The 20,822-nt window shown below is 35.1% G+C and overlaps 1 protein-coding gene across 1 annotated transcript in view; it reads right to left on the bottom strand.

Annotated features, from left to right (window-relative positions):
- Positions 1 to 20,822, bottom strand: part of TTC29 (tetratricopeptide repeat domain 29) — a 114,363-nt gene that overhangs the window by 63,236 nt on the left and 30,305 nt on the right. The window contains exons 6-7 of the mRNA XM_031066457.1: positions 6,708 to 6,920; positions 3,994 to 4,079 (exon numbers count right to left, since the gene is read on the bottom strand). Of these exons, the coding sequence (XP_030922317.1) occupies positions 3,994 to 4,079; positions 6,708 to 6,920 (299 nt within the window). The remainder of the gene's footprint in view (positions 1 to 3,993; positions 4,080 to 6,707; positions 6,921 to 20,822) is intronic.

The following is a 20,822-nucleotide window of genomic DNA, read 5'->3' as shown; positions in this document are numbered from 1 at the left end:
GGAAGTTTGAAATAATTTCCATTGAAGAGTATCTTTGGATGTGTATTGTGAGTCCCCATTTTAGAGGGGTTTTTTGGGGGGGTAACAATAATAAAAGCTTAAACCCAAACTTAGTGGTCTAATCAGACACCACTGACTTGAAGTTCAGCCCTCTATCTGCACATGCTCAATCTTCTTAACAAACTTATTCAATATTTGAGAGAAAAGAGAATAACATTCACTCCAACTTTTGGAGTTCTTTTACTTGCTAAAATCCTCCTTGATTTACCAACTCTATCCATCCATTCATCCATCCATCCATCCACATGGGCATAATCCATATAATGAGATATAATCAGATAAAACAGACTGTACGTACCAAATACAGAATATCTGCACCCCACTCATATTCTCCCCAGCTGCATGAGGGGAGACAAAATTCCCAGTTGTTTTGACACAGACTTTTTCAGAAATTAAGTTTATGGCCATTAATCACCTCTGATTGCTGTAACAGGGTCATTTTGAATGCGAAGATGTCTTTGCAAGTTCATAAATTTTCTTGATAATTTTATGCCTGTGGCTTGTGTATCATAATTCTGACAATTCATGCAGACAGCATTATGTCATAAATTACCACATTTAGCTTGGCATGAGTCTCAGTACTCATGAACATTGCCTCTATTATTTAACCATATTTGAAGCACAGGATTCAATATTCAAAATAAAGGAACACTTAGAAAAACCCCTAACACTTCGATGAGGAACAATGACTGGATTTTTCCTAATGATTTGGGATGCAACTCTAATTGTCAGAGAAAAAAAATCCATTATACACTTTGAAGAATTCTTGAAAGCCCAGCCTAAGAAAAAAAAAAATTGCAAATCAAGCATTAGATTATAATACTTAATGCAAGATTTCTAATGGCACAGAAATATTTCACTTAATATAATGAGTCTGAGGAAAAAACAAGTAAACAGTAACTTTTACTTTAAAATTAGCCCAGATGGAGAACTCTCCATGACAAAATCTGTAATGTTTAAGAAGAAATCTATCTAACGTGACCTATTAATATTTTGTTGTAAAACCATTAGGCTTGATTATAAAATCAAAAACCAGATGATATGAAAAATATTATGAACATACCCCACTGTTATTGAATGTAATTAGTTCTCAGGCTTTTAAACTTGCACACACTTATATTTTTACATCTAAGTAGCTCCACTGAAATCAATCATATCTATCAAATCAAATTAAACTTATTTATAAAAATTATACACCAAATCAAATCATGTTAAACACCAAGTCCCTAGCAAATAAAAAACCTTCTCTAACAAAACCAATCCATTTGATACAAAGTGACTGCATTTTTTTATAGAATAGGCTGCAGCTTAATCATTTCAGTCTTTAATTACTGCATCAGATAATGACTATTTTGAACATATGCTTCTCTGCCCTGCTAGAAGACATGAATGAGAGAGAAACAAGTTCATATGCATGATCCTGAGTGTGCATGTTGGGGGAGGGAGGCTAAAGAGCAAAAGGAACCAAGTGGCAACAATTGGAGGAAATGGTGCTTGTAACAGCTGCTCCTTTCAGATTCCCCTAGAAGGAGACTGCCTGAGGTGGACCACGGCACAAAGGGATAAAGAAGATGAAAACTGATGCAAAGCAGGGAAATAACTGCTGAGACCCCTGAGTCTACATCCGAATAGTCCCAAGCTGTGTGGCAAGACCTCTTTAGCATGCTACAGAAGCTGGTGATGAACTACATATTACCATGAGGCAAACTGGCTCCTAGCAGTATTGTCTGCATGTTATGTGTAATGATAACCAGTGGGCCCCTGGGAACAGGAGGCAATGATTTCATCTCTGTAAGCATCTGAGCTCCCCTTGGATACAGAGACCATTAAACTGAGAACAGAAGGGGAAATTTTAGGCAATGATTTCCAACTGGAGAGTGAAGATAACTTCTGCTCCGCGGTACTATCAACCATGGATGTTTTACTGCTGTCTATATTGATCACTGCAAAGGACAAAAGGAGCTAAAACTGTACCCCTTTTTCTTCATCCCAGAGAACACTGTGTATTTTTTGAACAAAAGTACTATAAAAGTTTTTCATGTAATATTATTGGCAATGCCATTATATTAGAAAATGCCACTGTTTTATTACCACTGAAAAGTATTGGTATTTCCATTACTGTTATAATAACATTTTATACTTTTAACATAATGTGTAACTTGTTTTTGTATACAGAGACCTTCTTGCCCTTGCACATTGCTTTCCTCAACCGACAGGTGTGTTTTTAGGACTGAAAACATTAGGTACTACCTATTGGTTACATATTTAAAATGAGTACATTAAAAATTCAGGGTTTCAGAAGCTTCCGTAAAAAAAAATCTGCATGAAACAAAAAGAAATGCAACTTCTGAATGATTGCTGTAACTTTTTGACAAGAGACACAGAGGAGCAACGAAGGGAAGGGAATAGCTACAAAATGTAGTCAAAATTTATTCTGAGGAAACAATACTAGGACAACTAATATTTTTGACATTTTCAAGGGTAGTTTAATCCTTTGTATATTCTGGAGAGAATAAGATGCAGGCTTCTTCATTTAGCACATTTGTTTATCTCGCTGCTCTTCAGAATTCACACAGTATATTAGATGTAATGAAAAGTTAAATTAAGTTTCTGAGAGTCTGAGAAAAGTTGCTGAGGTAAGAATGCCAGCATACTCGTCAGGCAAAAAAAAATTGCAGTTAAACTGAAGTACAAAAAACTCTTGTCTAATCTATCACACTGCCTTCTTGTAAAAGATCAAATATCATATTCTCGTTGCTGTTACAACTATTAGATACAATTTTATAAAATTATTTGGAGCTTTTTAGTTTTGAAATATTTTTACATTCAGCTACAGGTTTAACTGCAATTCACTGAGAACAGGCTCCCCCTTTCCATCATTCAATTGATTTATACAGAAGATAGGACTTTCAGCATTGAAGAATAATGTATAAAGGTGGTCAATAGCTTCTAAAAAAATTGTAACAAAAATGAAATCAGACAGAAATCTAGAACACATCCTACATTACAAGAGCCAAGCAAGTAATATTGATACACATGCTGAATTCATTCTGGGACTTCTATTGGTCTGCTTCTGAGAAAAACAAGCAAAACAAAAACCATCAGAACACATACCCACAATGAATGACCTCTATAAAACAAGTTCATTAATACAATACTGAGTCATTCTGCAGTTACAAGAACAAACAGAAAGAGGAATTATCCACCTGATTAATTGCAATAATCATGAACAAAATATCCAAATTTATTTTCCACCGAACATTTCTAAGAGGATCATGGAGGACTGTGACTGATGACTAGTAAAAAAAATTAAGTTGCTGCTTATCTTTCCTCTCACACTGACCTATGAGGAAGCAAGGAAACCCTCCTTCTAGAACAGACTTCCACATGCAGACCTCTCATTGTCATGGAATTATTAAGGCTCAAGGGAAACATCAGAAGAGGAGCTTGAACTCAAGTATCCACAGCAGAAATTGCATCAGCATTACAGCTTTTCAAAAGCAATTCATATTTCTTCTAAATTACTGATGTTCTAGCAATCTAAGTGTGTGAACTGATATATTTTTCATTGTTTCCCACAAAGAGACTGTACCAAACTAATTTGCAATACTGGTGTTTTAAAAAACCTAGTAAATAGACACTGTTTGATATTCGCATATATACAAGAAAAGGAAGGCTAGTCACATATAACCTGAACAGTCAATTTATATTATTTCTACAGATCCAAGCATGAAAATCCAGACTCAATCAGTTCTGGAATTTACTGGAAACACAAATGCTTGAGCCACATGGATCCCTGCCTACAGAACTAGACAAAGTTATGAAAGGTCCATGAGCCAAGTCTCTCCAAATTTCTTCCCATTCTGCAAATACCAAACAAACTAAGGAGGCAGAGGAAGATATTGAGAAAGCTAAATCAAAGAATGAACTTACTGCTAAAGCTGTCTCATTTTCTCCAGAAAAATGGTATGCCAGACTTAAGCAATAGGCTGCTTCTCCGTGCATCTTTATATCACCTCCTAAAGGAAGGGTAAAAGGTAGAGTTACCAGCATGATCTGAACAAAATGACATTGGTACGGACAGCTCTTGCAGGTTCTTAAGCAAGATACAAATGTTAAAACACTGTAATAAATTTTTCCCTTTCCTTACCCTCCCCATGTATCTCTTTCTGAAAACATACAGTAGTAATTAAAAATAAAGGCTATGGAGTTCACCAAGGAAGTTCAGCAAAGTCAGAGAAAAAAATCTTCCAATAATAAAGTACAATCAAATCAACATGTATAAGGTTCTCCGTCATTAATTATTTAATCATAGTCCTAGTGTCTTCACATTAGAAAATTATACTTGTCTCTCTATACATACTCAATATAAAATAAAAGTAGGTACAAACAGGTAATAAACCTATAGGTTTATTAGGTTTATTATTAATAGGTAATATATAAACACAAAATATACCTCGACCCACACATTTTGCTAATGTGAATCTTGGTGAAACACTAAGAGAGAACCACCAGTTGACTACTTTCATCTTATTCTCCTGTCTGTTTTACTAGCTACTGTAGGGTAAAATAGCTAAAAAAAATTGAAAACTTATACTTGCAAGCAGTACTTATAGAAAATTCTGGACAGGCTGTTGCTAAGGTGCATCTCACCTTTCCATGCTAGGTTTTATTTCACTGACACCAGTCTAACAAACACTGTTTGCTGGTTCTTTTGCATGCTCATTCAAGAGAAAATAATCCATTTGATACCAAAATAAATATAAACTAATTACATAGTTCTTAAAGTATCATACTATATTCAAAAATTTCCCTTCAGAACATGAGTAGCCATAAAAAAACCCCGTAGACGAAATTATATTAAAAATAGCCAAAAATCAAATTTTTCTGTTCTCAATATCCATCTGCTCCAACACAATAAATAGTGAAAAATCAACCTGAAGAATAAATGCATATCAAGGTATTTTTTAAAATGCATAAATAAATACAGTTACAATGAAAAGGGAGATTGTCTGCTTACAGTTGTAGACTTTTCCTGTCCAAACACACAGAAGCCTACACCTAGTTCTGAAACTCTCTGAATGATAATAATTGCTGAAGCCATAGTAGTGTTCTAGCTATAGCACTTAATATGTTCCTTACAATTATTAAAAGCCTGTAACTCAAAACCTGATGGTCTTTTCCAATATTCAATATTCCTTAAAAGGCATAATAAGGCAAAAGGATACAGAAATACAGTTTCACAGAAGAATAGTAAGTTAAAAGTTGTTAGGGACATAAAGAACTTTCTTCCTCGCTTAAGAGGATTTGACAGTCTGAAGCAGGTAGTATCTAATCCTAATTCCTAAAATGCATAAACACAGATGATGGTCCGGAAGGACAGAGTGGATTACAGATAACATCCAGTAGCCAGTATGGCTCTGGAATGAGGACTGGAGAACTCCTCAGAAAGAAGTTCCTAAAACTTAAAGAGAATAGCTCATATATTGTGCATAGTGCTACATGCCTCAGGAAGCTGTGGAAGTGATTGATCTGAAATTTGAAAAAAGGGAACCAGAACACCTGCCTGGTCAAAATAAATTTTGGAAAGACGTAAGATGCATTTTGACAATCATGTAATATCCAGCAGTTTTCACTAGCATTAAGAAGACATTCATATGTAATTTCATAGCAGTCTTTCTAGTTACTATACCTAATATTAAGAGTATAACTGTAGCTGTAATTCAAGCATGTGTTACAGACAATAGCTGTAGAAAATACTACAAGCTTGTATTATGACCTATAAAGTCACAATGTTATTTGTTGCAGAATTTATTTTTAAATTTGGAAAGTATTTTAATTTTTTGCCATTTTTGACAGTTTATCTATTCCAACTACTAGTCAAAGACTGGGCTACAGATTAAATAATTGGCATACATGATTAAATTAAAAAAACCTAATGGATCTGTTGATACATATTGAATTAATATGTATTTAAACAAAAACCTTCTTCATTGTGAGGGTGTTTGAGCAGGGGTAAATCTTTCCAGAGTGGTTATGGAGGCTCTACCTGTGGAAATACTAAAACCAGACTGGATGTAGTCCTGAGCAGCCTGCTCAGGACAATCATATGATTTCCAGAGGTTTCTCTTCCTACCTCTGTTGTTCTGCGATTCTGTAATATTTTACTTTCGGTTTAAAAGTATTTATGTATATTAAGGTAGAAAATTTTGTTTGCTTATGATAAAAACCTGTTTTTTTCAAGTATAAAGTAACTTGAAAGTTACTTTAAAGTAGAGTGAAAAGGCAAATAATATCAGTCAAAAACTGCCCAATCAACAGTGACTAGCCACTCAAAATCAGTGACCTCTGCTTCCACCAGTGACTTCACTTTCTGCTTGTGGGTTCACAGTTTTATATTATTGTTCCCACAAGGTTGTCATGTTTTTTTTGGAGATAAAGCTTTGAGGAACCTAAAAGTTTCTTTGTAGTCAGCAAGAAGGCATTTCTGCTTCAGTGAGATCTGCAAGAGTATTGACAGCATCTGTCTTTGAGTTTCATAGGAAATAATCACCCATTCAAATCCCTGACAATTTCTACTTTACTCTTGAGAAAATCATGGCCTGCACATTGAATGAAGGAATAGGAAGGCATTGTTTTCCACCTACCTTCTTTTGCCATCTTTAAAGCTTTTATTAGCATTTTGATGGCCTCATGGTGTTGTTTATTTTCCAGCATTTTGTCTGCTAGCAATGTATAAATTCTCCAGAGATGCTGACATGCCAGTGAAGTGTAAGTGCAGCCTGTCTCATCCTTCCAGGATGTGCCCTCTGTTAGCTCATAAAATGTTTCAAAATGCTCAGCAGCTTTCGTGATATGACCTGAAAAACGTCATTCACAATTAAAATCAGTGCAATCATCAGAAATTGTTAAAGTTTGTAGTCTATAATAATTTTATCATTATAAGTAAGTTTCAGGCAAACATTCCACAGATTTTTCAAGACTCTTCAATACCTAACCCACAGATCACTGGAAAATACAATCAAATTTCACAGTAACGGTCTAATTTAAATTTATCATATTTTCAATTAGTTTTCCTTTGTAAATTCCCAATGTTGAAGGGGTGTGATTCCATGGATGCAAAGTCAGGATCTTCTAGAAAATAAATTTATTCTAGATTCATAAAGTCTTTGTGGTTCTCATACATTAAAATTGCATCTATGCATAAATAATCACAACTGAAACCATTCCTCAAGTTTCTTTTTCCATAATGAACACCTGTGGTGAAAGATTTGAAGTGTGAGGGATAAAGGTATCAGAACTGTGGAGAAAAACTAAAAATCTGCATTCAAACAAATTAGTCAATGAAAAAAGGAACTATCATGCAAAGTAATTTATTCAGCACTTATTGCAAGGCCAACTCTGGTAAGTTTATCTAGTAGATTTACTAGATAATAATGCAAGAGCATTAAGCATTGATAGATTAATTATTGAGCCTGAAGTAATATACTCCAAGGTCTTCAAATATAAGTTACTCAAACACTTTTAAGGCAAAGGAAAGTTTGAAGATAGAATTCAATTCATTTTCACATTCAAGTAGTTTTTCCTCTACCTTCAGCTGGATTTACCTCTGTGCATAAAAATCAATCTAGGAGATTTCCATACCTGCTGGACGATGAAAATTCAAAGCTCTTGGAAAGAACAGAAAAGCTTCTTCTCATACATAATGGGTATTGATGGGAAGCAGGTAAGATAAGACTATTTACAGTAAAAATAATTTTAAAGAAAGCATTCTAGTCACAATATCTTGTTTAGCAAAGACTCTTCTGTAGCAGGGAGAACTGTGAATGTGACCTTGCCTTCATAAGTGTGTATGTGATGGAGGAATCTTGTCCCATAGATCATCAATATATTAACTGTATTTCTATTAACAGCTGAAAAAAAACCCATAAAATAGGTTCATTTATATGTTTGTAGTTTGCACCTCTTCTGAGATGTGATTCACAAGGAACTATTGCTGTTTGGCAGTCTTTTTTTTACAGTGCTGAATTCAAACTGCAAAAAGAACCAGGAAGCAGAAAAGTTGTTTCCCAGCCATAGAAAAGAAAAGGAGAAAAGCTTGGAAATGTATCTTCTTTAAGCATTCCTTGAGAAAATGAGGTTATCTCCCCAGGCCTCCAGCCAACCTAGAGGCAGCAGAACAGCTATGACAGATTTCTCTTATTAACTCAATTTAGATTTGTCTTTTGCATGTTACCCCTTTATAACCATGCTTTCAACTTTGCAATATAAAACATAACTCATCTTTATTAGAATTAAATTTATTTTCATATTAAGTTTCTCTGATGATTAAAATGAGTTCAACTAAAACTGACAAGCACAAGAAAGACACAATGAATTAAATGAGTGTCATAGACAAATAATTTTATGGCTCTACAGCCTAAAATTCATGTAAGAATCCCAGAGGATACAACAGGTGCTGAAGAGTGCAGTGCCAGGTGAAAGGGGAGTCAGCAGGCTTTATTCTGTTCCATTCTACCTAGGGACAGGTATTGGAGAGATGGCCCAAAACACTGGGAAAACAGGAAAAATTCTATACCTTCTTTCCAAAATATCAGACACTTGACATCAGACTGCACAAATAGAAAGGCAAAGAGAAATTATCACAACCAGTACAAGCTGACAGCAGATGTAACAGAAAATAGACATGTAGATTTGCTAAAGCCAATTGAAAACCCTTGTCCATTCTCAAGAGGCTTCCAATTTGTCTATCCAGTTCAGCTAACTTCTTAGAGCACAGTCAAAACTGAATTTAACAGAATTCCAGCTATTCATGTTGATAAAGGCAGATTAAAGATATTGAAGAAGCTCGTGTTGGGTTTGTGACAAATGACTGAAAGTTGACTTAAAATGTAACATTAATAGGTAGAGCCAGTATTTTGTTCACTTGGTTTCTCATAAGCACATACACTCTTCCTTGGAATTCTCCCCAAAGTTCATTAATAAATAGATTGTTCTTTTGAAAGGGTATTATCATACATTTGAGTTACTGGGATAAACTACATGTGTAATAGATTCTTTACTAGAATTTGATTCACGTGTTGCTCAAAAACTTTCAGTAAGAATGGGAAGCAGCAAACAAACGAGTTATATCACCATGAATCTGAACAGTATCTGAGTTTCTCCTGACACTGTGACATGATCACTTAACAGGACACATTGTTTAGGTAAATAAGACTCGCAAACTTAAGGACTATTGATCAGGTTGTTGGAACTATCAGGTGTGGTGATTCTTACCCAAGCTCCCTTCTTGCAGTATCCCCCTCAGAAAGTTTCGATCAGACTAGAAACGGAACTCATACATTCCATACCCCCCATAGTTCTCAGGAGCTGACCTAACCCTAAGAGCTGTGACCCGACACTCCTTATGCCAGATCTCAGTGAAACCTCTTTGGAAACAATCCATCTACATCAAGCTTCAAAATGATAAAGTAATATGATATTTTGGTAATATTCAAATGGATCTATATTACATTTGGCCTCACTGAATTACCAAGAAAGATTACACAATAAAATGTAAAACAATCTGTTCATAGAAATATTAAAAAGAAAGTGATGCACAGAAAGCCAAAATACCTGCTCGTTTCCTAAACAAGGAAGAGATGGAATTCCTGACATGAAAGCCTTACATGGCTGGGAATTTGCTTACTGAAGACTCTTTCAAATAAAACAAGCTATTTGGAGACTTCTCAAATTCATGGAAGGTAAAACATTTAAGACTTTGGAATTTATTCTTCCATGAAAATAAACTGAAATTCTTTGTTGCCACTGGCAAGTGACACATCAGCTTATTTATTTAATCCATAATGCTTCTGTGACACTCAAATGTTGTGGGAAAATAATATTTTCAGGAGGCTGGTGAGTTTACTCCTTGTCATGAGTCAGTTCAGCTGGAACTGATCAGGCCAGTGCATTCTAATTTGTAAACACTGAACTGCTGCAAGTGTTGGCCGCAGACATTCATAGAACACCATCTGAAAACCTTGAAAAAACATTAAAAGACAGCAATTAGCCAATTGCAGAACATTGCTGAGAATAAGAGCATTTTTATCTTCCTTAGGCAGTGAAAAGGCAGAGTTTTAAATTACTTTTATTATGAACTGAAAAAACACAAAGACCAAAAAAAGCAAAATGAGGAGAAAAAACAATGGAGTAAGAAAACCACTTGAAACAGCTTGCAGAAATGTATTTTTATAGGTCTAGGAATTCAAAGAGAAAATCAAGAAAGTGTTTCTAGGAAATCCATGTTTGAAAAATCTATTTGCAGAATGTTACACAAAGCAGTAAAGCTATTTTCAGTTGGCAACATTAATAGCAATTGCATATTTATTTTCACACTGCCATGCAGAATTTATCTCAGTGGATACCAAATGGACTTGAAGAATCTCTGATGTCTCTCTTCTCTTCTTAAAAAAGGAATCAAAAACCAGAATGATAACTCTTACAACATATGTACTACCAGTACCAAAATTTTACACTTTAATAATTTTTTATAGTTTAATATAACTCAGGGCATAACAAAGGAAATCCCATCAGCAACAGCTTAATCTTAAGCATGGGAGGCTAACATTGTCACAATATAATTTTGGGAGTAGGAAATCAGTTTTAAATAATTATATATGAATATAAGAAATTTTGACAGATTTGTGCTACAGTTTTCACTAAATTGCTTCAAATTAAAAAATTAAATCTATTCATTGAAGCAAAATAATTCATTGCAATTTTGTCAATATAGAAATGTTTTTACATCATCTAAAAGTTCGTTTATAATTCTCCTTCTTAAAACCCAATCAAAAAATACAGATTTCTTATATCAAAATAGATACCAAACCAAAAGGGGTATATATGAAGACTACTATTTTGCCTTTTTTTTAAGTAGAAAGATTGACTAGATATTAACACAAATGGGTTTAAATGTGAAGCTGCCATAAAAGCAGGCACATAAATGTAATTCTCCCAGCCGCTATTTTGATGCACATTTTTGATTCCATGAATATTTTATGAAATGGCCCAAACTAAAGCCATATAACATTCCTGCATTACTGATGCTTGCGCCCGTAAGCTACAAACATTAGAGGCATGATTGAGTGCATTAAAATGAACTCATTCAGCAGTGCATTGATTACTTGAAGGAGGAAAAAAAAAAGTTACTCCCACTTAAGAAAACAGCACACAAACCTGAAGTTTTCAGTACTGAAATTAGAGACTCAAATTTGAATAATGTGGTATTTAACAAATAAAGGCAGAGCAGAACTATCTAGCATTCTCTACATACATTCCTGACTTTAATTAGGTGAGATGTTAATTAGGTCCACAGATTGCTTCCAGTGGTGTACAGGTAATTTAAAATGTCACAATCTGCAAAATGCAGTTACTGACCTGCTCCAGCTCCATGCCTCAGCAATACTGAGAGCACCTAATGATTTCCTTTTCTATCAGCTCGTATATTTGCCAATGAAAATAATGCCACAGAAACAACTGCACAAGAAAAGTGACAGGTCTGTTAGGTAACCTGCCCCAGCAGCACCACTAGAAGCCGGAAGCACATTTAATTCTAAATTGCAAACAGTTGTTGAGGGCTTCAGAAAATATCCCGCAGTAGATTAAAACAACTTAAAGGTAAAATAAACTTTGTGTATATGATAGCATATTTTAATCTAGAGCAGCTTTGGCCATCAGTTATTTCACTACACAATGAGAACACAAAATCTGGTTGAAGCATCAGCTAACGCTAACAAAACCCAAAAAAGCCATCGTCTTTCAAAAGATAAATGCTTACATTTCAGTCTAACTGCTTGAACTACTTGTATTAAGCTCAGTTTCTCTGTTCAATTATGACAGCACTACTCATGCTGAAATACTTAAGTCTGCCACAGAGATTGTTACAAAAGTGTTTAACCGAGATGGGCTCACAAGAAACATAAAACAAGGCTCTCATTCAGCAAACACCTCTCATTCAGTTGAACCACCTTGGACTCCTGAAGTAAAATGAATTGTAAAGAAGCCACTGGGACAGCTCTTACATGCAATAACCTGAATTCATGTGCCAGCTGAAAAAACAAGAAAAAAATTGCAAAAACAAGAAAAAAGAAGAAAGGATTTAAGACAAAATTTTGTGGTTTTTCTTGTTTTTTCAATTTTTTTGCAAAAAAAAATTGAAAAAACAAGAAAAAAAAGAAAGGATTTAAGATAAAATTTTGTGGTTTCATAACTCTCCAAGATCCATCTCAAACAAAACCAATCATCAGCCAACAATCAAAGTGAGTATTTTTAAGATAATGGGTAAAACCTTATATGAATTTACTTTAGAGAAGCTGATTTTTTTTTCTTTTTTTTCAGAGAGATTCCGCCACGAGTTTTAGCAAAATGATGTAGGCAGTTCATAAGAATATTGCAATGAACACACTGGCTCATCATGGTGTATTCTGACCATTCCTCCAGTCTGCCAATACACCAGTAGATCTTACCTGGAGTCCAAGTTGCCTAAGGCCAGCTGAAGCCATGCCTGAGAAGTAGAGCACTTGAAGGCACAAATGAGAGAGGAAGAGAGAAAAGGAAAGTTGAGCTTCACACAACCTGAGATGCAGCATTGGTGGACTGACTGACTGCAGTGCAAAAGGACAGGATTTTATCTTCCCTTCTCTGGGTGAAGGACTGCCAGCCTAGTCTTAGGTACTGCACCTTAGAGGATGATACATTATTTCTGTTTACATTACTTAAACAAATGTGTGTTGTCTGAAAAGAAAATCGTAACTGTAGTAATCCAGTGAGCATTAGAGCATATGCAGTCTTGTCCTCTGAGGACCTATATTACTTGCCTTAAAGCTCAAGCACTCAAAATACACCTACACAAACCTAGAGGGCAGTGCAGACTGTAGAACCTGCAGCAGGACAGTTCACAGATTCTGTATCACACCACCAGCACACTGGGATATCAAACCTGTTCTAAAAAGGGCTTACTTAAAGGCTTCTCCCAGAGACACCTCACAAGGTATGGCTTTTCTGGCTGCCTGGCTGCTCTCTAATGCCTTCCCCTTCTGCTGCCAGCACTCCTGAGCTGCAAACAGGAGGGTTTTCCCACAGGCAGCTGAAATGACAGCTGCTTTGGGAATGGTGTACTGTGGACCAGCAAGAGGAAAAGAAAAGACAAGCAAACAGGTCCCAGATGAAAATTTCACTAACTTGTCTGTCTTACATTCATATTCAAATGAACCAACATGCAAAATTCTGGTTTACAACTAAAATTCCTTTATCTTTTTAGGTTAACACATTTTATGAAAGCAGCATTTGTCACATGCCACATTCTGATTTTTTTGATTATATATAAATAAGCATTTTTTCATATATATCTATTTTAATCTGGAGGACAACATTTCAAACAATGTTGAACATTAGCTGAATGATCACACACCCATTTTAGAGAGAATGGAATTCTTACTTCACAGTATTATTCAAGCCCTCTTTCATGCTTGCAGAGCACAGTGCTCTGTTCAATATGCAAAGGCTACCCAAGATGCAACATGCATTCAGGAAGCTCACACTGTAAGACTCCAGGCTCTGGATAAGAGCAGGCCCACACTCAGCGGGATGCTCCCATTTCAGGTTTCACAAATATTTCAATGTCTATGGGTGGATATCTAAATGCAGAAAGGGAAGGGAGCAGAAAACTCAGGGATGAATGGCACATACTTTGCAATTCTGTTTTTCAGAGCTTAGGAGTTTTTAAAGTTCAACAGAAATAATGAAAACAAGTTATATTAGTATTCAACCTCAAAGACTAATATGATCATTACCTTTTAAATAGAGAAAGTGACACTGAAGCAGATTAGTTTCACTAATTTTTTTTTTTTTTTGCTAAGTCATGTCAAATGCTTGCTTTGGTTTAAATACTTTTTTTTTTGGTCAGTGTTTACATTTTATTCAGATTCTACCCAGTTCTCATTACTTTCCATAGCTTCCAATAATAAATTTATTATCCGATGCAGCGCTCCAGCACTGGAGCTGTTCTGTGGTGCAGATGATTCACTTCAGAAGTGCAGCTGGATTAATGACCTGCTAAGATCCCAGCCAACCTGAAGGATTCTCTGAAGAGCAAGATATATTTTTATTAACAGCTTTGTGTTTGCTTTACCTATGGTTTCTCCAGATTATTGGTAATGGCTGAGGACATGCAACCCTGGAAGCTCTCAGTGACACTGGAAAGGCACCTCTGGAAACAGCCTCCTTTATCAATTACTGAAAGGAAACACTGCCTCGAGGAAAGTTTATGATGACAACTGCTGGTCCAGCTACAATATTCCAAGACCTCTCAAAGCTTTGAAGCAAAGAAAAAAAAACTCAGTGAGCGGGCAGCTTCATCTCAGTACCAGTCATTAAGCAGTAAATAATTAAAATACCCTGGAAAAGACAGGTAAAATACAAGCAGCAATGTCAGTAATAGACATGAAAGAGAAGAGAGGGAAAAAGAATTTAAAAAAGCAAAGAAATAATTCATTTGAAGTTTTAATAAAGTTTCATTTGCAGTCTTGTTTAAAGATATATCAGACTTTAGGGATGTAACCTAATTACATTTTCATTCTAAGTTCTATTCAAATATCTTGGACTTTGAATCTTTAACACAGATCAAACAGAGTATAATTTACTGATGGCTATCAATACTTTAAAAAGATCTCTTCATTAAATGTCATAGTCTTATGAACATGCAGATAAAGCAAACAGAGCAATACTGGATACCAAAAACATTTAGAATATGATTTGTACAGAAGTACCTATATAAACAGTTCACCTGAGTGCAACATACTATATTCAAGCACACATCAAATGTTTTTTCTAAAATATTCCTGATACATCTTTCATAGTTCAAGTAAACAGCCACAGCTTTTTTACAGTAGTTTTAGGACTTGAAAATGAACTTTACAATCACTGAACACATAGGAACGGAAACTAATTTAGGACTCTTTTTTCATATGTCAAAACTTTTAATGACAATGCAAATGACAGAGTTTAGAATCAGCACCTTTGCACTGCTGTGAATATTTTTTGAAGAGCTTATTAGAAAGCAAGAATACAGACTGCTCTCTAGGTGTACAGCAGAACTAAAGGATTCTTCATTTCAAGAGTTAGGCCAGGAAAGTGGGAGTTTCCTTAATCCACGAAAGGATTAAGGAAACTTACTTTTTCTTAGTGTAAAGAATATTGTTACTTCCTTGTGTTTAATAATAAACCTTGATTTAAAACAAGTGAAGTGAAATCATGTAGAAAGTATTACATTTTCACAGATTTCTTTTCAGAAGTAGGATCACTACAGAATTTTTCCTGAGTTCTCTTATTCAAAATACCTTCATTACCAACAAAAACCTTTTAAAAATAAGAATAAAAAATAATTTTGGAAGAATATTTTTATGAACTTAACAGGTCCCTTTTTCTTTCATGTTGCATGTTCAGAAGCTTTTTTCAGACTTAAGACTGCTAATTTGAGCTGAAAATATTTCTAATTTCTATAACATCAATTCAAGACAGTACTTGTTAGTTCAATACCAGTAACAGCCCTGTAATAATAAGATGTCATTTGCTGGGGAACTACTTTGTGCACCTGCAGGAGGATGAGCTCAATTATTTAATAAACCTGTTCAATCTGTCCTGCCAAGAATCTAGAAGGATTTATGGCTGCTTCTGACTGACAGAGAAAAACAGAATATCCTAAGAGTAACTCCTAGCAATTTGCTGCATAAATTCTTTGAATTATCCTCTACTATTAAGTTTTTCCCAGCCAACTTATACATTCAATTCTTAAGCAATCAGAAAACAACATAACCATTTTGTGAGACAGAGTAAATGCAGCATAACAAAGGAGAACTAACTTCAGTTGATATAGTGAAAATCAGTGAGTGGAAGTACCTTCAGTGATCAAACTGGGTATGCAGAATTTAATGCCCCATTAATGGAAAGCTTCTTTCTGTCTTTAAATTGCCTGATGCGGAGACTCTTTATAACTTAAAATTAAGCAACAGGTTTATGTAGTTAAAGACAAAGGATTTGGAAACAAGTGAGTGTTTTCCTAGGTCTAAACTATTCCTACATGCCTTTTCCTGAATAAGCTGTTTGAGAAAAAAAAATAATCACAACTAGGAATAAAGCTGAAAAGTTTGTAGTTTGGGATATTCAACCTGAGGCAAGGAGAGGGAATATTATGATAAACCAATGATAGTGGTTACTACTGGATTTGGTCTGTTATACAAATGTGTATGTTCTCTCCAGACAATGAACAGTACAAAGAGACACTTTTAGGGTAGGCTTCACAGGGAACAAATCTATACGATCATCCTGTTCTTCAACTACATTTGGAGTGAGTTTCAACCAAATTTGGTAAGGAGTCCATAGGACAGCAAGTTCCCACCACTTTTATAGAAAATTAATATCTTGAGGATAGACATTGATCCAAACTCCAGACAAACAAAGGCAGGTAGAATTTGCTGTACATGTTGAGACAGCAGCATTCTGCTTGGCCAGGGAGCAGCATGTTCTCATCCAGCTTTAGTTTATCACAGTACACACCAAACCTCACCTGGTACAAGTGCTGTAGAAACACAGAGGAAAGGGTACTGTACAAATGCAGAACAAACCTGTGGCTCCTGTCTGAGAGCATAGATAATCTCTAAATCTCTAGAAATATGGCTCTTCTTTAGGCCACTGTCATGTTTTAACTAGCACACAAGCTGCCTATAAAAAATTACATAGGAATATATATCTCTGAATACTTTTCCTGGTTTTGGTCCTCACAATGACAAATGTCATTATAAAAAGGAGAAAGATAATGAGCTTCTTGTTTTATCAAAAATCACAAAGGTACCAAGACAGGTTGCTTACAGAACAGAATCACCAACACAAACAAAAATATAGAAAAACCTATCTCTTAGCTGATAATTTGAGTTGCTTTGGCTCCTGAATGAAGAGATTGGATTAATTTAGGTTGCCTTCCTCCAGTGTCTAACCTGGGCTTATGGATACAATGGTATGGAGACCTCAGATACTGGGCATAGCCCAATGGGGGAAACATAACACAGTTAGATAGACAGGCAGGATTGTTCCAATGTAGCAATTCCGTTATCAGTGACAGCTCTGCACTCCACAGGTAGTGAGGAAGAAATGAATCCCTCGTCACAAATGCTGTCCCCTTGGTTTGTTTTATTTACCAGCTGTTTGCAATTATGCAATCAGATTGTAAAGCACAATGTTCCTACACTATACTATGGAGGATTTGCTATTTAAGTGAGCTTGGCAGACTTGCAGCACAGCTAACAACATAAAGCTCTATTAATGTAGAAGGTGCATGTGGGCCACCCATCCCACAGGTGAATTTTATTCTGCCTACACTTAGCAATCTCCTAAAAGAAACTATGTTTTTATAAAATTAAAATAAAGCTGCAAATTGTACACACACAAAAGCATATGAAATTTCACAAGCAATTTTAACTTTTGCTTTTTTAAACCTTTTTAGTACTTCATTTTGCAATATTAACATTCTCTTTTTTATATCTGAATATAAATTATTTCTGCCTGAAGGCAAACCAATTGGGGAAATTCTGCTTAAACGTGCATATTTCCTCTGCATAGATACTCATGAATTTATGCTGAGTTTCTCTCAATTATTTATACATTACAGTTTTCAATTAAAAAGCACTTGCCATAAACAATTCAAAATATAAAATCAACAATTTCTTAGTAAGAATGGATTCTTAGCAAGAATTTCTTGACTAAGAACAAGAAAATAAACAGTTTAGACTTTTTATGTTCCAAAACCAAAAGATGTCATGATCCATCTTTAAGTTGTTGTTCAGCAACTATATCCAGTAATTAACAGTTAAGCTTCATAACTCAAAGCTATCCTGTACAACTTGTTTCAGGTGCAACCTGCTTTAGCAGGGCAATTGGACTAGGTGATCTTCAGAGGTTCCTTCCAATCCAGCCATTCTGTGAAATGCCCCTTAAACATAATCAGAACCTTTTCATCTATTTCTGCAATGACTTAATAAAAGTTCAATTTCAATACAATGGTAAAGTGACAGGGAAAATCCTACACCTCAGTTTCAATTGAGATTGTTAAAATCTGCAAGAATCCTGTGATTTTTTTTGCCCTAACAAATTAATTACAGTTAGAAGTCCCTCCCATTCAGTAGGTCTTTCAACCAGAAAAGTTTCTATCAAATTCCAACATACCAAATAGACCATATTTTATCCATGATCACAGATAAAACAATTACACCTTTTCAAATAAATCAGGCGCAATCAAATCAAATTTTTGGGGTAGGTGCAAAGTGATGAACTCTGGCATACCATTGCTCTGTTAGAAAAGCAATCAGACCTTAAGCTTATAAACTCTGCTTATAATCAAGGCAGAGCTGGATTAGGACTGAACACTTATAAACCCTTCATTAATTTGCAAGATATGGCAGATTTTTGAAATATCTAAGCTATTTTAGAAAGGACTAAAGGAATTCCTTATTGAGGTCTCGTAAGGCTCACAGTCTAAAAAACACACACAGACAAAACCAGGTTTGTGGATTAGCTGTATGTTGTGGGAATCAGCTATGAGATTCCCAACATTGCTTTGTACTTGCTCCCTTTCTCTCACTAGTTCTGCCTGGCTTTAAACTTTTCAGCCTGTAAAGACTTCAGATAAAGTATTACTTCCACTTTTGTTGATCCTTATGTGCTAGCAGAATAGAAATCTGATGACTCATTCAAAGTCACCACTGCCTTGAGAATAATGCCATCATTTCCACACATCTTACAGCTCTCATAGCAGGGGAGATCCGGGTTCTGGAGTGGCACTGATACACATTTGTAATTAATTGTGAAAGTTTTATTCATTGGACTCTACTGTGATACTTATATGCTTTCTCAAAGTTATTTAAATGTATCCAGAAATGTTCCCAAGCACTGCAACTGACAGGTACCCTAAATTCAGATGCCTGGTTGAGCTATGCTTTTGAATAACATAGAAATTTATCTGGTTTTGTTGTAACATATTTGAAGCAAAGAGCTCCTACAAGTACAAGCTCCTTGTTTTCCCCCAGAGTGCTCTTTTTATTGATATAAGTTAATCTTAAACTTTGGGATGCATATATTTAAGGTGTATATCAGTTCATGCATGATAGATAGCAAGAATTTAGCATAAAACAGAAAGCACTCAATTATTGCAATGTGGTAAGAACCTGTACAAAACAATACTAGACATTGTGTTTTTCAGTGGACTCCAGCTGTTTCTTCTGCAAGATACAACACTGTAAACCTCAAGCTCACAATTAACCTCTGCAGAAAGCATAGTAATATAATCTACCATAAACTATGATTATAATCTTACTCTCTGATATGCTTATAATGACTTCTGAAATTCTGATATTACTTCTGAAAATGCATTGAAAGCACAGGAAGAAAAGTTGTTTTTTTTTAAACTCACATTTCTTAAGAGCTTATATCACAAAGCCTGTGACTACTTAGTCAACAAATAATTCTGGATTTAACATGAGAAAAAATGTTTTATGTCATTGCATTTTCAGTGCCTGTAAAGTAACATCAGCATATTAAAGAACTATGTGAAAAAATAAGTAATAAATGAGTAAATAAAGTAAAATAATAAGTAAAAAAAGTAAAAGTAATAAAATTACTTATTATCAGCCCTCTGAGGAAAGACAAATGGGGGGGGCGGGGGGGGTAGCACAGCTAATTGAACAGCATCAAAATCTGAACACTTCTACAATAATTATGAATACTCCACACCTTATTTTACAGGCAGAGTATTTTAGGGAAGAGGTTAAAAATCTCATTCAGTGAAGAAATGCCATTGAAATAATGTTTGCTCCAAGCAGAACATTCCATTTGTTTCTGTAGTAGGCTACTCACTTATTGTTTTCTTTCCCTTACTGGCAGCTACTAATGGCCTGCATCCAAATATCATGACTGAAGTCTACACCACCAACACCTCAAATATTTAGCTTTGAAGATTAATGAACATCAGGTTATATCCAGCCTTTAGGACAGGGACCAGGCTGAAAAGTCAAAGAACTTTAAATTTGATTACACAAAAATTACCCAGCAAATTCATTGATTTTCTTCCAAGGCAAACAGCAATCTTTACAAGTCCATGTTTAACTTTATACTCCCAAGCAATCAGTCCTAAGCATATACAGACAGCTTCCTTCCCCAAGTAATGAAAAATACACTATTGGATAAGAGAACTGAAAATAACTGGGACCAGATGTTTACATTTATTCTTGTCGATACACCCCCAGAGAAGAGGGAATCTGACTAATTTGTTTCACAAATTAATTATAAAATTATAAATAACTGAATGAAGGAAAAGCAGAATTAAAATTTTACTTATAACACCATTAAAACTGATGGAATATTATATAATACCAACCCAATACATCCTCTTATACTTCTTCTCCAATCAGAACTTGCCCTTGAATCAATTTTTCACCCTCAAAAATACAAAGTGCATGGAATACATCTCCGGTCTTCTTTTCTCAGTGGTCACTCAAAGAAAATCCTATGCTTACTCTCTCAGCTTCTTTATTTTTTTTACCTCTCTCTCTCTGGAAATAAAATACTTTCAACAGACAGAGCCCACAGATTCAGTAGAGCTTTACCCTGGGCACTGAAAATCCACTTTGCTTTATTTCTTGTTAATAAGGTTAATAAGAAACTTCTCTTCTAAAAGT

This window comes from Geospiza fortis, unplaced genomic scaffold (genome assembly GCF_000277835.1).
Source record: "Geospiza fortis unplaced genomic scaffold, GeoFor_1.0 scaffold11, whole genome shotgun sequence".
Taxonomy (NCBI): domain Eukaryota; kingdom Metazoa; phylum Chordata; class Aves; order Passeriformes; family Thraupidae; genus Geospiza; species Geospiza fortis.
The sequence above is the reverse complement of the archived record's forward strand: the minus strand, read 5'-3'. Positions and strand labels throughout refer to the sequence as shown.